Source organism: Taurulus bubalis (genome assembly GCF_910589615.1).
Source record: "Taurulus bubalis genome assembly, chromosome: 16".
NCBI classification, from domain to species: domain Eukaryota; kingdom Metazoa; phylum Chordata; class Actinopteri; order Perciformes; family Cottidae; genus Taurulus; species Taurulus bubalis.
The window spans coordinates 12556356-12572823 of NC_136604.1; the positions used below are offsets into that span (position 1 = coordinate 12556356).

The 16468-nt window shown below is 44.0% G+C and overlaps 1 protein-coding gene across 1 annotated transcript in view; it reads left to right on the forward strand.

Annotated features, from left to right (window-relative positions):
- Positions 1-3482: 3482 nt before the first annotated feature.
- The window catches only part of sdc3 (syndecan 3), a gene marked incomplete at its 5' end in the record, with an annotated part of 32237 nt that continues 19251 nt past the window's right edge, over positions 3483-16468 (forward strand). Inside the window, one exon of the mRNA XM_079231741.1 lies at positions 3483-3536. Coding sequence (XP_079087867.1) covers positions 3483-3536 — 54 coding nt within the window. The remainder of the gene's footprint in view (positions 3537-16468) is intronic.

A 16468-nucleotide genomic window follows, 5' to 3' on the forward strand; every position in this document is an offset into this window, starting at 1 on the left:
CGAGTATTTAATTTGTCAGACGTCACAGAATCATAGATGAACACACACACACACACACGCCATCAGCTAACCAGCAGACAGATCATTTAGCATGGGAGATTCGTTTTCTGGTCTTGCTTCTATAAATATAACGTGTATACTTGGTGTAGACCTTTGCATATATATATAAATATATATATAAAACTTTGTAGTTTTTCTGGTTTTTGATGTTGAATCTGTATCTATAATGTATCCTAGTAGTGACCACATACTTCTGACTGTATAATTGTACATTTGTAAACCCTTGTAATGTAAAAGTGCTTTACCACCCTTTTTGGTATGAGAAGAAAAAAGCTCACTGAAAAAATCTTAGAAAAAAAACCCTGTGCATTTCAGTGTATATTCTCACCTCCTTGGTTGTGACATATGAGTTGTTGTATATTGTAAATTGTAATATCAAATTTTGTTTTGAAATGCCCTTTCTATACAGCGTAGTACTTGTACAAAGATTCGCCACGCTTGGTTTTATCTTTATCTTGTCACTGCTTAACTTAAGACGTCGACCTCCCACTGACTCCCAATTGGACATGTTGTTAGACTTAGTGGTGTCTTCTGGTTTATGTTGAAGGTTTTTTGTTTTGTTTTTGACCTTTTTTTTGATCTTTTTTTTTTTTTAAGATCTTTTTATAGGAATGCTTTACCCCCATGAAATGTGTCATGTGTATGGGTATGCTGGCTGGGTGGGAGAAAAACCTTTTACTCATTTAGCCCCACTCCCCTCAAAACCCCTCTATTATTCATGACTGTTTTCAGAGGGGTAAACCCATGGATTGTACAGAGAAGATTCTTGTGTTTTTTGGCATTTCTCTAGTGCTGTAAGTGCTGTATCATACTGTCCATGTCCTTTTGGGTGAGAGAGGCAGCCCGCCACAGTGCGGTGTACATTTGGAGCAGCCTTGTGTATATTTACTACGAGCACACCTGTAACCATATGTGTATAGTTAACAGAACCTGTGTATGCTTATTGCCTGGGCAACTATTTTTTGTAACTCCTGTTGTAGATTGTCTCTAAACAATTGTGTGATCTTTATTTTGAAACCAAACTGAACAAAAAAAACTTTGAAAATGTAACCGTCTCAAGTGTGCTTCATTGTATGTTTGATACGCTCACACAAGGCAAAGGGCTGTTTTCGTATCTTAAGTGTCTATTATAAAAGAGAGGATTAGGATCTGTGCCACCGTTTCTATTCCAGCCATCTGAATGAATGGTTCTGCAGTGATGAGACGGAGAGTACACACAGCATGAGTCAGAGGCTGCCGAGGAGCTTGCTTTAGTTTCTGAATTAATAAGGCTCGTATCTTAGTGCGGAAACTATAAATGAAAAAGGACTATAGGCTGTTGACGTGAGTAATGACCTCACGGTTTGTAACCAGAGATCATCCGACTAAAGTGCAGCGTGTCTATCAAGACACACCTTCCTGCTAGGGATCTTCTGTTTGTATCTAAGAAGACTGGGAGGGATATTTCTGTCCGTACTTGTCCAGCTTTTGTTTGGGGCATAAGCGGAAACACTCCGAATGTGACTTTGAATAACAAGTCAGGTTGGGTGTGATGCTGGTGGCAGTAAGCCCATGGCTTTTTGTTTTGTTTTCTCAAAGCAGATAATAAACTCTGAGGAAGTGATAGTGCGCTACCTGAAATGATTTTAAACCACCGGAAAGGCTTGAATACCTCTGCTTTATGGAGTACCAACTGGCTCAAAGTACTGTATTTATTGTTTTGCATTAGTTGATTTAACAGATGGGTTTTTAAAACTGAGTTTCTCCACAAAGAATCAAACAATAGCACCACTTTAAATCTTGTCTTTACATGAGATGTGCTCAAAGGTTTTTTGTTTTTGGACAAAAGACTTTTAGCATGAATAAGCATGATAATTCTAATCAAATGTATAAACTAGTTTATTAAAGCTAAAATTACCAATTAATGAGTGGGTAGCTATACTAATGTCATTCATTGCCAAGTTGCTTGGGAATATACAACCTCAAGTTGGGTCCATGGCTTATGACTTATAGAAGGGCCCTGTGTCTAAGTGCATTGGGTAGATTTGTGTAACAAAGATGCAGGATGTCTAAAGAGAAGGATCAGTGTCTCTTTCCTGTCATATATTAATAATTGTAATTGGTGTGTCGTAACATCACAAGAAAACATTTTGGCCAAGTCGTTTGATTAAATAATTTGCACAGTCCAATTCTCGCTTTCTTCCGGGTCTTCCAGCTCTCAGTTTGACCACCAGAACCAGCTCCTTCTGACGTCACACCATGAAGCCATGAGCAGGTTTCAGTTTTAATTGTTGTTGGTTTCATATAATTTTCCTGCACATCGCGCCTTTAAACAATGAATATTTTAAAAATGATTATTTTAACAATGATTAAACGCTTTTGTCCGCCTCGTGTCCTTGAGCAGCAAATATGCACGGTTGCTAGGCGACACAAGTAGGTTACAGTACGGAGTAGCGCATAAATATTAATGCATGTTACGCAGCGCAGGTGTGACCGCGTGACCGTGATTCAGCCAATCACAGCGCAGCACCGGGGCTGACCTGGAAAGGTGTAGGTAGTCCAGGCGCGCAGCCAACCGGAACCACCGGGGCGCCAAACGGAATCAATGCCCTCAACCCGGGAGCGCTGCGCAGTGGGCCCTTGCTGCCTCGCGCATACGCGTGTGCGTGCGTGTGCGTGTGTGTGCGCGTGTGTTTGTACGTGTTAAAGGGCCGCTTTGGGGCTGCGGGTGCCTAAACGAACTGCAGGGGGCATCCTCGCCCTTGCTCGCGGAGATCCCCCACTTCTCTGACACTCGGATGCATTGCACACACACACACACACACACACACACACACACACACACACACACACACACACACACACACACACGCACACACACTCGTGCATGCGCTCTCACACGCACACCCTCCTTCTGCCAGACTCCCAGGCCAAGCAGCGTCGCCATACGGAACATCCTGCCCTCAACGGAGAGGGGGAGGAGAGAGGGAGCCTGAGTGTGTGTACAGAGAGAGCGAGAGAGAGAGAGAGAGAGAGAAGAGGGTAGAGAGATACTAAGTCTGTATTAAGAGTGAGAGAGAGAGAGAGAGAGAGAGAGAGAGAGACGAGGTCTGGCGTCTCCCGGTAGTAAATCTATCAGGTCTCGAGCACAAAAACTCCGAGAAACAGACAGAGAAGAGGCTTCCCGGAGATCTCGTCGCTTCCCTGGTACCTGGACCAGCAGCGCGTGAAGCCTTGGATTAAAAAGCCCGACTAGAAGGACGGATGGTCGCGCGGACGGGCTGCGCGCTCTGAAGTTGGACAGACTACCGAGGACACCGGCAGCCAGCAGCAGCAGCAGCAGCAGCAGGAGCAGGAGCAGCTTTTGTCCCCCCCCCCCCACCTCCCCGACCCCGGTGAAGGCAGCGGAGGCACCGGGAGGCTGCGCCCGCGAAACCCCGACCATGAAGCTGCCTTGGCTGCTGGCGCTCACGGCGCTGCTTGCGCACACCGCCACGGTAAGCACGAGCCTCAGATCCTTTGTTAACCGGGGAGCCCTTGTGCTCACAGGGGACGGGGCATTTAGGTTACATGCGTGTGCGTGCACGAGTGTGTGTTTGTGTGTGTGTGTGTGCGCGTGCGGTGCGCTATCATCAATGAGATAGTGACGGTCCGGGGATCGGTAGGAAATCCTGCACTCGACCTACTTATCAGCCCTTATTGGACGCCCGTGACTCCCCGCAAGGGGGGCTGGCGACTCCCGTACACACACACACACACACACACACACACACACACACACACACACACACACACACACACACACACACACACACACACACACACACACACCAGCCTTTGTGTCTCAGTGTCGGGGTTTATTGTGGCCTGTGTCCCCCGAGTCAGGAAACGTGTGTGCGCGCATGTGCGTGTGTGTCTGTAATTAGTGGGTAATCTCTAATTGAGCTTGATTACAGGTCTTTGTGCGGAGCCTCGGTATGTGGTGTCTGTGTCACAGCTTACATCCTGCCGTTATTAGGAGGGCTCCAGTCATACTGCGGCTTTAACGACTTTATTACCGGGTAGTCGCGCCGTAGGTCGTGTGTGTGTGTGTGTGTGTGTGTGTGTGTGTGTGTGTGTGTGTGTGTGTGTGTGTGTGTGTGTGTGTGTGTGTGTGAGAGAGAGAGAGGGGGGGGGGTGGGGTTGGTCCAACCTGTAAAGTGCACGCTCCCGTTCTGCCAGATAACGGCGGCCTCATTGTCCGGCTGCCTGAATCCGACCAGGGGCATCCTCTTGTAATAACTGGAGGTGTGCGTGTGTGTGTGTGCGTGCGTGCGGCAGTGTGTTTAGTGGGTGGGGTAACGGGGACGTCAACGGCGATGCGGTGCGCGAAAAGGCTTGGATGGAATGATGTCATCGGGAATCGCGAGAAGGGAAGCTGATTAGGAATGCGCGAGCCCCCACCTCCCTCTCCAGACACCTCCTCTCCGGAACCATCCATTCCCAGCTTCACACCCCGTAGCACGCCCACACCTTCCGTTACCGATGAATCCAGATTTATCCTATGAGGAGGAGGTGGCAGAGGAGGGTGAAGCTCATTGAACCATTGAGAGAAAAGGAAGCAAGCACAAAAATAGTCAGAATCTACTTTTGGTTGTAAATGAACAAGAAGAACGCATCCTGATACACAGACCAGTAACACAGACCAGAAGGCTTTCTGGTCTGTGTTACTGGTGCTCAGCAGTGAGTTTATAGTCATGTTTATTATAATGCGTTATAGTGTTGTATCTCCTTTAAATGTACTTGCATTCATGGCCAGATAACAGTTAAAAGATTTTGGGCCAACTTGTGGTCTCTGATCCCCAATACGCTGTGCTATAGACTTACTTCCAAGTTCCCACAAAGTCCATTGCCAGGAGCTAGTTCTATGCTGAAATGAACATTTTAAATATACTCTTCCCCCCTCATAAAAAATACAAAAACAGAACCTTTTCAGGAATATGTAAAAAGTGAGCAAACTAGAAAAGTACGACTCTTTAAACTAGATTTTGACACAAGACACGGCCACAAAATCAATTAAAAATGCAGAACCCACCTTCGCTGATATTACATTTTAATGGTGCAAATGTCCTAAAAAAATGTCTAGTAATTATAGGCCAATTACCAAAACCAATTGACATGCAGTGTATACCTGAGGCTTTTAAAGTCCCCTCGGGGTCTGTGGCCCCGGGGCAGTCGATTACCTTGCCTTGCCTAATTACCACGACAGCGAGTGGCAGGTGTGTGTGTGTGTGTGTCCTCATGTCAAATGTGGTGCTGGAGACACCAACTGAAGCGGGAACTACCAGAAGCAGCTTTGAGTACTTTGTCAGGTGTTTCTTTGTCGGTCTGTCCATCTGTGGACAGATTTTGTGATAACCATATGACATGCAGTCTCAGAACTTTACAGTTGTGTAGTTGAGATCAAAATGAAGGACGGGGTCGAAGATGGGTGTGGTCGAAGCAAGGCGCCGGAATTGGTTTCGTGACTGATGTGATCCCGTCTCAAATTTGTCTTAATTTCTTTGCTTCGGTACAATATTTGGATTGTCATATTGGAGTTCCTTTGTGCGGCTTCAGCTGTGAGGCGCCATTAGTTTTAGCAGGGATTTTCAACACTACACACACACACACACACACACACACACACACACACACACACACACACACACACACACACACACACACACACACACACACACACACAATCACTGGATCAGTCTGTTCTTTGCCAAAGATCCTCGGAATCCAGCTGACCTAATCTGTCTTTAAGTGCACAGATGGAGACAGGTGTGACACATATAGACACACAGACACACGCACACACACTTAAATATACACTGTGTTTGGAGTGCACAGATGGATGCAGGTGGGGTTCAAATTGGTAACACACACACACACACACACACACACACACACGTCAACAGTCAAATAATTGCAAGACTCACCTCAGGCAACCCGGGGCCTTGAACCCATACATGACCCTTGGTCTCATGCGTTTGCTGACAGGATCTTTCTTTAGATGCCTCTTGGCTTGAAAGCAACTGACTCTGTGTGTGTATGTGTGTGTGTGTTCACTCTGATGAGTGATCCCCGGTGTCGTGTCTCTTTGGGTATTTCCTGTTATCGCTCTTGTGACATCATATCCGGGCGTCTATATTTTACATGGGAGACCGATTTTCCCACAGACATCTGTTGTATCCCACAGATAGCCTGTGTGTGTGTGTGTGTGTGTGTGTGTGTGTGTGTGTGTGTGTGTGTGTGTGTGTGTGTGTGTGTGCATCCATCTGCCTTCATGAGAGCGCTGACTGCCCATCTGTCTGTGTGGGCTCAAAATTAGTGAATCTTCACTGCCACAAACTTGTTCTCGCCAGCCCTCGCTCCGTGAAAAGTATGTATGTGTGTGTGGCGGAAAAGCGTTGTGTTCTTGAGGATCATGTTAAACTCATGGAATGAATCAGTGTTTTGTGCCTCTGATAACTGACAAAGCCCCCATAGAGAGACGAAGAAAGAGAGAAGGAGCAAGAAAGAGGGAAAAATAGCCCGAGCAAAACGGATTGAGGGAGAGTGTGGAATGCGAGAGGCAATTTGACACAGGAAGTGGGTACTTCTCACTCTCCTGGAGGACAAAGTCCCCTCACACACACGTGCAAGCTGGCAGGTAGAAACCACTCGTGGTGTGGGAGAGGTATTTCAGGTGTGTGTGTGAAAGAATGGATGTATGCGGGTCACCTTTGAGTGGCTAGAGGAAATAATGAGGATTTAAGTTCATATCCGAAGCTGCATTCAAAAGGCCGACGTCTCGAGGTGAGCGTGGACAGAGAGAGATAATAATGATGGCCTTCAGTGAGAAAAGCATCTTTCCCGCCTTTCCTCTATCGGTATCCTCCCTTTTGGCTATTTTGTGTGTGTGTGTGTTGGGTGTGTACACATGCTGCTCACTCATATCTGAAAGCAATTTCTTATCACATGGCATGGCAGATGTGCCGCATTTGACTGAAATTAGTTTTCCTTTCTCATGGAGTGAAGAAAGTTTTAGAACCCGATTCAACTCGGAGGGAATGGAATTTCCCATTTACTATTAGACTGATAACAGCGTGTGGAGACGGAGGAACTTGCCTTCACAATACCGGTTATTTCTGTGTGTCCTCCCTCTGAGCCGAAAAAACAATGGGGGCTCAGAATTTGCACTAAAGGCTCAGCCCCGAATAGAAAACTATCAATATGAGGGATGATAAATCAGAGGCTGTCATTATTGTCCCCGCGGGAGCTCAAAAGACATCAACACGCCAATCTATGGGACCTCTAACATCTAATGCCAAACTACATACTGATAATATAGATGTCTCAATATATCTAAGGTCAGACATATTTCATTTTTCAAACGTGCTTCTGAATTAATCCATGCCCTTATAGATTACATGACAGTATTTCTTTCTTTTCCTGCGGCGCTGCAGCTTGTTTGTAGAAGGTTCAGAAGGTTGACGCCTGTCTCCTCCCAAAGACACAGCGCAGGGAGCTCATCACTCCAGTGTTGGCATCTCTCCATCGGCTAACGGTGGATCATAAAAGTCAATATAATATTTTAGTCAATATTTGTCAGCCACTACAAGGGGAAGCCATAAGTACATAGCAATGTAACGTCTACTGGACTTTGAAGTCTCCTCTTTCCCGTCCTCGCCCCCGTAAAGGTTTGGAAGAATTTCCCTCTCACTGAATAGTTTGAGGCCTGAGGAGATAGAAGCAAAGGTGAGAGAAAGTAGTCCAAAAACCTAATACCTATATGTAGAACACATCACCTTTCTTATTTCCCTCCTCATTAATCATCTCACTCCCACATTCAGATTCATTTTGTGACTAGTTGGAGATGCCCGACCCCAAAGTAGTTAAATATAGCTCCACTTTAACCAGCTTAAACAGCAAAATGCTGCATATTGTTGCTTAATGATGTATCAGCCACAGGGGCCCTTTTTCTGCAGAATTGTTAAGTTTACTTGACAGTTTATGTCCATTTAGATGATAATACTTTCGTTCTTTTACTTAAGGACTTTAAATGCAGTTTTTTGTTGTTGTGAAAAGGAGTAATTTGAGATTGCCATATTGGTACTTTAACACAAACACAGGATCTGAATGCATCTTCAAATACGTTATCACCTGCCCAGGCTGAGCTGCCAGATTGTTGTACTTTCTAGTCTGTGTGAACCTCTGATCACACTTGCCAGTCACAGTTTAGAAAGTACCTATTTTCTTCAATCATTTGGCTACACAACATTGTGCAACACTCAACTTTCCCTGTGGAATGTGTTCAAGTCGTCCCACGAATTAGAAAGAATGCAGTTATAGCCTGAATCCATCCCACTGGAAACATTTGGCTCCTCTCATCACGAATAGTACCGACACGCTTGCTCACATATATGCACCGATGCACATTACCTTTAAAGTCCTGATTATCTTACACACACACACACACACACACACACACACACACACACACACACACACACACACACACACACACACACACACACACACTGGTGAATAGTCACGGTGCTGTGCAGCCTTTTTGTTGATTCAGTGAGTCAGAGGGAGACGGAGAACGCTGGAGGTGTTTTAGGTAGGTCAAAACAGGCTGGAAACACAGCTTGTGTAGATACTAAACACACGCTAACACACGCTAACACACACACACACACACACACACACACACACACAGTCTCCCTTGCAGTAATTGGGCAGCGCTGTGCAGACATACTCACATACATATTCTCTGGAGAGGGGGGTTAGATGAATATAGAGAGAAGAGGAGGGAGGAAGGGAGGGAGAGGAGAGGAATGGAAAAAGGGAGGTGTACAGACCACAGGATAATGAGAAGGAAGGAAAGAGTGGAGGAAATAAGAAGTAAGGATGGAAAAAAGAGTTAAGGTAATGGCGAGATGAAGATGCTAAGATAGCAGAGGGAAGAGCGGGAAAGAAAGAAAAACAGGAAACAGATCGAGCTCGAGTGGTCAACAGAGGATGAGAAAACGGAGGTGTAAAGAGCCCAGGGAATGAGGACAGGACCAGGAGTGGGCAGAAAGAGCGGGAGAGGAGGTTAAGATGGGGCTATCGGGACAGACTGGAGATAGAGAGAGAGAAGGATCGAGGCGTTGGATAAAGGGGATGGACGGAGGGATGGAGACGGAGCCAGGATGGAGGGATGTTGGGGGAGGGAGGCATGCGCTGCTCATTCCCAGGAGGCCGCGCTCTACCTGCTCTCAGCGGCCGTCGCCATGACAACCAGCATGGCTGCCGCTGTCACAGCTTTATTGCTGCTTCTCCCCTCTCCATCCCGTCCCTCACCTCTTTCTCCTTTCTCTCTTTCATCCTGTTTCTCATCACCTCTGCTGCTTCTCTCATACACAGCTTTTTCATATCACATTCTCTATTTTCTGACTCTTTTCCTTCTTCTTTCCTCCTTCTACTCTCTTGTCCCTCTGTCCCACTACATTCAATTAAAAAGTACAGACACAGTGTGTGTGTGTGTGTGTGTGTGTGTGTGTGTGTGTGTGTGTGTGTGTGTGTGTGTGTGTGTGTGTGTGTGTGTGTGTGTGTGTGTGTGTGCGTGCGTGTGTGTGTGTGTGTGTGTGTGTACTATTACTGGCCTCTAAATTAGAGAGCATAAACGCAGTACCGGCTCCCAAAACCACAAAGCATTCGGAGATTTCTGTGTGTGTCAGAGCTTTCTCTATAAACGAAAACATCAAAAACAGGGCGTGGATGTCCATATCCACCAGCATACAAACGCTGCTAAGATGATGTCCAGATCATGATCATGATTTTTCACTCATTTTATTCATGTGTGTATTTTTTAATCTCATTAGTGATTCTCTCTTTGCTCACACGTTTCCTTAACAACGGGGTAATTAGGTTAACGAAGGGCCGGATGGGTTGGGTCATGCAGAGCTGAAACCCAATGCGGTCCAATGGGACTGCTGGAATGTGCATTTCCTGGCAGGCGGCTGATAAGAGCGGGCTGAGGCTGTGATAAGGCCTTTAAAGTCCTGGTCAGTCGCTGGGAGGCCGACCTCTGACCTCCAACTCTCAACTCCCTCTCCATCTTGCATCAACTTTACATTTATTCCGTTTTGTCAGTTTTTCAATGCCTCAATTTATAGTCTACTTGAATGTGAAACTGGGTCTATTGGTGAAACTGTTTAATTGATTAGTCGCTCAACTTTAATCATGAATGTTCATTCTTGACCTTGAAAATAGTGGTTTGACAAAGGCCCACTTACCAGCTTCTTCTGGATCATGCAGCCTTTTCATATGGTCTTCATCTGCACTTGGAGTTTTCCTAGTTGTCAAATGTATCTTCTTCTTTGATTCTCAAGTTTTGTAAAAAATGACAAACAAAAATTATAATATTTGCTGGTTTTAGCCTTCTTTGATATCAAACTGAACATCTCTGGTTTACTGTAGCTCGGACAAAACATTTGAATTTGTACACATTTCTGACACTTTATTGACTCAATGATAAATGGTGAACGATAATCATGTAATCAATTATAAAAATAATAGTAGTTGCAGCCTTTAATTGTTTCGTCAAAGATCGTCGGCTAATTGTTTGTAATTTACTTAGAAAAAATGCCAAGCATTTGTGGTACCCTGTAGAAGGCTTTTTAAATGCTGACCATCACAATCACAGCGTCCCCAGTTTGTTTGCAGGTTTCGTTTTTTTGTGTGTATTTCCCCATCTCTTGCCTCTCATTTGCTGTCAACAAAATGGTCACAAAATAAGCTGAACATCCTCTTCTCACAGCTTCTTTTTTTAATTTTTGTTTTGTTTGTTTGGTAGGTACAGTGCGACCCTGTCAATCCGCCTGAGTTAGCGAAGAGGCTATTTTCCATCTGTAGTGGACTAAAAACAGAACATACTTATGCATTGTAACTTAACATTGATGATTAACTCCTCCTCTATGATATATCTTTGTTAACCGTTACTTTGGGAACCTTTTCAGTTTTCAGGTCCAGACACTAAATCTTCCCTGCTTTTGAAGCTCGGTTTAAGGAACTGGGTTCCTTGGCTGCATTTCATTCCTCTGGCTGGAAATGCTATCACTGTTCCTCTGGAAGCCCATCTTTGAAAATGGCCACTTTGGCCACTCAAAGCCTGCTAAGTTTGTTTGCACTTAATGGTGGCAGAGAGTGCTCGTAAATGAAGACGCAGTGGAAGAAAGCGAGTGCGTCGTCCCAGGGGATTGTCTCTTAAGTCCTGCAGGAAGAGGTAAAGATCAAGTAAAATGGGAACAACGTCAAGCCAAATCTAAATGGGAGGAATTCTATATGCGTGAAAATTTGAATGGCTTGTTAGACGGTGATACATTTGTGAAAGTACTTTACTTCACCTAACAGCTATCATATCTCATGGGCTGTGGTTGCAGTGAAAGAGGCTCAGTAGAAAAGTACGATGAATCACAGTTAGATTGTCCAAGATATATGCATGAACATGATTGGACATATACATATTTTGTCATCCAATTTGTCATCGTTTCATTTTGTCTTTGAACTTGTCAGCATCACAGTTTCTATTTTCAAACACAATCTTCATGTCATCTTTTTCTCTGATATCAAAGAGATTTTGTCCGTTGTGATTTAAAGATATACATTTTTGATGCATATATTTCAGAGGCAGAAATAAAATGGATTGTAGTTATATTCTTGATATGTGTGTTGGTCTTATCTGTGGGCAGCGGCATTTCATCATAATTTCATCACGACTCAAACTGTGACAGGAATCTACTTGGTTGCATACGGATGTGAACATCCTGGTTGTGTGTTTGTGCACTTGAGTGGTCACTGGTTGCTTACTTGGTGAGAGGATTGACACAGGAAATTAGTATTTATAGATCCAGCCTTCAAGCTTAAAGTCAGGAGAGAGCTTCCTGTGTGGTGCACAAAGGGGGAGTTTTATATAGGTGTGTTTGTACATGCATGTGTTTACATGTCGAAACAGAGGCAGAGCAGCAATGAAGGAGCACAGGGAGGCTGCTTGTGCGAACGAGAAATACTGTGAGCGAAGAGCATGTGACTATGTGTGCGTTTGAATTATTTAGCCCAGCGTCCCGACAGAGGAGTGAACGAGGTCAGGAGCTCATTGCTGCAACGTTTTTCCTCTCTCCATCAATCCATCTCTACACCCACCAGCCCTCTTCTTCCTCCTCCTCCTCCTCCTCCTCCTCCTCCTCCTCCTCCGTCACTGCAGAGCTCCACTTTTATTCTACCCATTTTAATAAACAGGAACTTAGTAACAAAAGGCTTCCCACATGTTACTCATGTCCCCTCAATTATGGGCAAGTCATGAGGGAAGAACATCGATCCAATTAAATGCAGACACTGAAACCCGCTGTGTCCGTGTGTGTGTGCGTCTATGTGTGTTTGTGTGAACACTCAAGTAAACCTTTGAACCCCAGTGCTTTAGAGGGCTCTTTCAAAGGCGTTTGCAGTTTGAACGAGCCATTGAAGCTAATGAGCTGTTTGTGTGTGTGTGTGTGTGTGTGTGTGTGTGTGTGTGTGTGTGTGTGTGTGTGTGTGTGTGTGTAAGAGAGTGAAGAAGTGTGTGTGTGTGTGTGTGGTTGAGAGGGAAGGGATTCTGTAATATTGCCTGGTGGTTGCAGTAGATTCTCCTTCCCATAAGGCCTTTCTATAAATGCCTCCACGTGCACGCACACACGCGCACACACACACACACACACACACACACACACACACACACACACACACACACACACACACATTGTTGCAGCAGCAGGTGATTCATTCTTAATCTTTCCTTCCAACAGTTGTGGATTAGCCCTAATCTTAGCCAGCAGAGACCCAGGTCTGAAAGGCTGACTGACACAAAGTGTGTGTGTGTGTGTGTGTGTGTGTGTGTGTGTGTGTGTGTGTGTGTGTGTGTGTGTGTGTGTGTGTGTGTGTGTGGGTATTAAGCCGTATATAATTGTCGTCCCATGTTGGACTGAGTGGGGTGTCTGTATGACTGTATGACAGGACATGATATGACTGAGGCAGATATACATGACAGATCGACAGGTCACACTGAAACATTAGAGACAGCAGGAGAACGAGGAGGTGCTGATAGAGGAAAGGCCTGACTTCTTGAGACTTTAATTCCTTTTCTAAAATTAAAAAATCAACTTAATCACCCCAGTTGTATTTAGTTGGGTTGAAAGTAACATTTTGGGCGATGACTAATTATTTTCATAGTTAATTAATCTGTCAGTTATTTTCTTGATGAAGCGATCAATCAAAAGCAATGCAAAATGGCCAAGATTGTCCAAAATGAAAGCAATTTGATTTTTGTGCAGGAAACAGACCTATGCACAAACGGTAATGTTGCTTGTTCGTGTCTTTGTGTGTGTCTGTTTTCACTTGCCCAAAATAATATTGCTTTCCTGGATCAATAAAGTTGTATTGGATTTTGTCAAATACCTGAACATCCTCAGTTTATAACAATACTACGAGAAGGGAAAGCAACAGCATGTCACACCTGAGAATGTTTAGCACCAAACTGAATCTTTTATTCGATACCTTTTACATCGTTTCTCCAAAATATTTTTTTTTCCTTTCACAAAAGATGCTTTTTGAAGAAGCTTTTGGCATGAATGAAATACAATTGCTCTGTAACTCATGATTACATTCATGAGTGACAAATCTGTTGTTTTTATCATGAATTAGTTTAGTCTACAGACTGCATGCCTTGTCTAAAAGATGTTGAATCGACAAAAATAGAAAGCAGAAAATCCTAAAACATTATGAAATGCAACGAGCAAATGTTCAGCATTTTTGCTTTATAAAATGACTGAAATAATTAATTGATTAACAAAATATTTGGCGATTTTTTTGTGTTTCAGTACTAAAATACATTATGATTCAGTTGGTACCAAAAAAGAGGTTCAATAAGCAGGCATGGTTGAGGGTTGATTAACAAGATAGAAAACAAGATTTCTGCTCCACAAAGTCAGCTCTTGGTCACTTGACTTTTCCCTTACTTTTAGAATTAGAGAAGTTTTCCTCTCTCCTTCTATACTTTGCTGCTGCAGTTGAATTTCTATCAGTACCAAAATAGTTTTGAGGTTCAGGCGTCATGGCAGCCGAGTGGTTAAGAGCCATACCATAGACTATGATTACAATGTCCCCAGTTTGATTCCTTTTTTGTTGCTTTCTGTCTCTCATTTCCTGTAATGCCCAGTATTAAAGTTCAATTCCCAACCCTAATTGTGACCAGACATATTTGCCTTAGTAATCACTGAACATACATTATATCTCAACAATAGGTCTTGGGAAAAAATTGAACAAAGCAGAAAAAGGTGTGGCAACTGGTTAGAAAGCGATTTGAGATGGAGGGAGAGGAGATTTGAAGAGAATGAAAAGCGAATGAGGTCAGAGGCAATCACAGAGAAAAGTGAAAATGAAGGAGGCTAAAGTGCAGCTGAGGAATAGAAGAAAAAAAGCAGATTGGATAGAAGAACCAACAGCAGTATATGTGGAGAGGCAAGGAGGGGGAGACTAGAGACAGATTAGATTTTGTTAATATGTAAAAGTGGTAAAAGGATATGAGTAGCTCATCAGAAAATAGCGTGAGATGAATGGGGAGGGATTGGCTTTAGGTAGAGTGAAATGATAAAAGAGCAGAGGAGCTGACGGGGAGGAAAAAAGGGAAAATGAAAGGGAGATGGATGAGGTGGATTGGTGTACCGGTAGCAGCAAAGAGAGAGAGAGAGAAAAGAGAGAGAGCAAAGAGAGAGAGAGAAAAGAGAGAGCAAAGAGAGAGAGAGAAAAGAGAGAGAGAGAGAGAGAGAGAGAGAGAGAGAGAGAGAGAGAGAGAAAGAGAGAGACTGGTGGTTAAGCAGCCTGTAAAGAGCTTAGAGCAGCTGAGACAGATTGAATGGGGAGAACAACCTGGACAGGATTACACCGAGACAGAAGAGACAGGAGGGCTGTAAGAGCAAGATCGTATCATAACCCATATATCTCCCTGTCCTCCAGTTACACCTTTCCACTGGTTTACTCCAACACTGACCAGTTTGCCACTCACAAGCTCCAAAATCACACTTTAATTAAAGCAAGTTAGCGGTATCAAGGAATTAACGATCACCAATTGTTATACCAAGTACTGCGCTGCTAATCTATGTGTTAGACGATCATTCTCCAGCCATTAGTTTCTTAAATCCACCTCTTAATTAATTAGTCAGTGAGGAATGTACCCACAGAGGGATGACGCTTTCTCTGTACTGCTAAAGAACAATCGAGATGGATGAACACGCTCCCACCTGAAGCTTGGTATAATATTTATTCTTCAGATGGAGAGATTTAACAGAGGCTGAAGGAAGATAACACTGTCTGAATGGCAACAGGGAACTCCTGCTCTGCACATCTCACCCATTAATCCTCATTATCTGCTTGCTTACGCCCACCTGCTTCATGCAAAGCTGACAATTGGGGGTTTGAGGGGGACTTACGTGTTGGCGTTATTTATTGATGAACCACAGTTTACACCAATGCTACAGCAGGGGTTGCCAGATATGGTTTGTAAGCACAGGTTCTGTCTAAAAACAGGCGTGATGACAAGAAAACAAATATTCATATTTCCCAAAATGTTGTTCATCCCTAGTTGCATACGTCTATTAGCTACAAGTAGTTCAACCAAAGCTCAAATTATTCATTTGAACATTTTAAGAGGCTTAAGATAAAAACAAGTACATATTTTACAAGAAAAAGCCTGGTTGCATTAATAATTCAGGTAGCAGAAGGAAATATAAATCTTAAAAATATAGTATCTCTGGGGGAGTGGGCGTTAGAGGTTTAAACATCTTGTGATCCCTTTGGCGGGTCCTGATCACAAGCTGGGAGGCACTTCCTTATACAATCATATCAGATGATGCAAACTATAAAACGACATCCGCAGAGACAACACACGAGCCATTCATCAGAACAGATCTGGACAAAGCCAATGTCTCATTTCTTTACGTGTATCTCACGGCGGCTCATAATTCGTTGAAGTCTGCTGACAGTGATTCATTCGAGTTAATCAGTGTCCCATGATAAACATCTGATTAGGTCACAAGTATTCAGTCTGTGTGCTCCATTAAGACAGCGACCGTCAGCTGCTCCCGCCTTATCACAACCTGCCTAATTAGTGTTCGATATCAAGAGCTGTTTTGATACAGTACATGCAGAATCAATTGACTATCTGGCTGTGCTCACAGTCCCCTTGGCTCACAGTCATTGGCTAGACACGGCTCCAAGGCTCAGGATTGGCTGCCAGTTTGCAAAACCAATGGGAAGAGCCAAGAGAGCATAGCAAGGTCAGCTGCTCAGGGTGCCCCTGGAGCAGCAAATTGTTTACCTCTGTGTGTGTGTGAGAGAGAGAGGT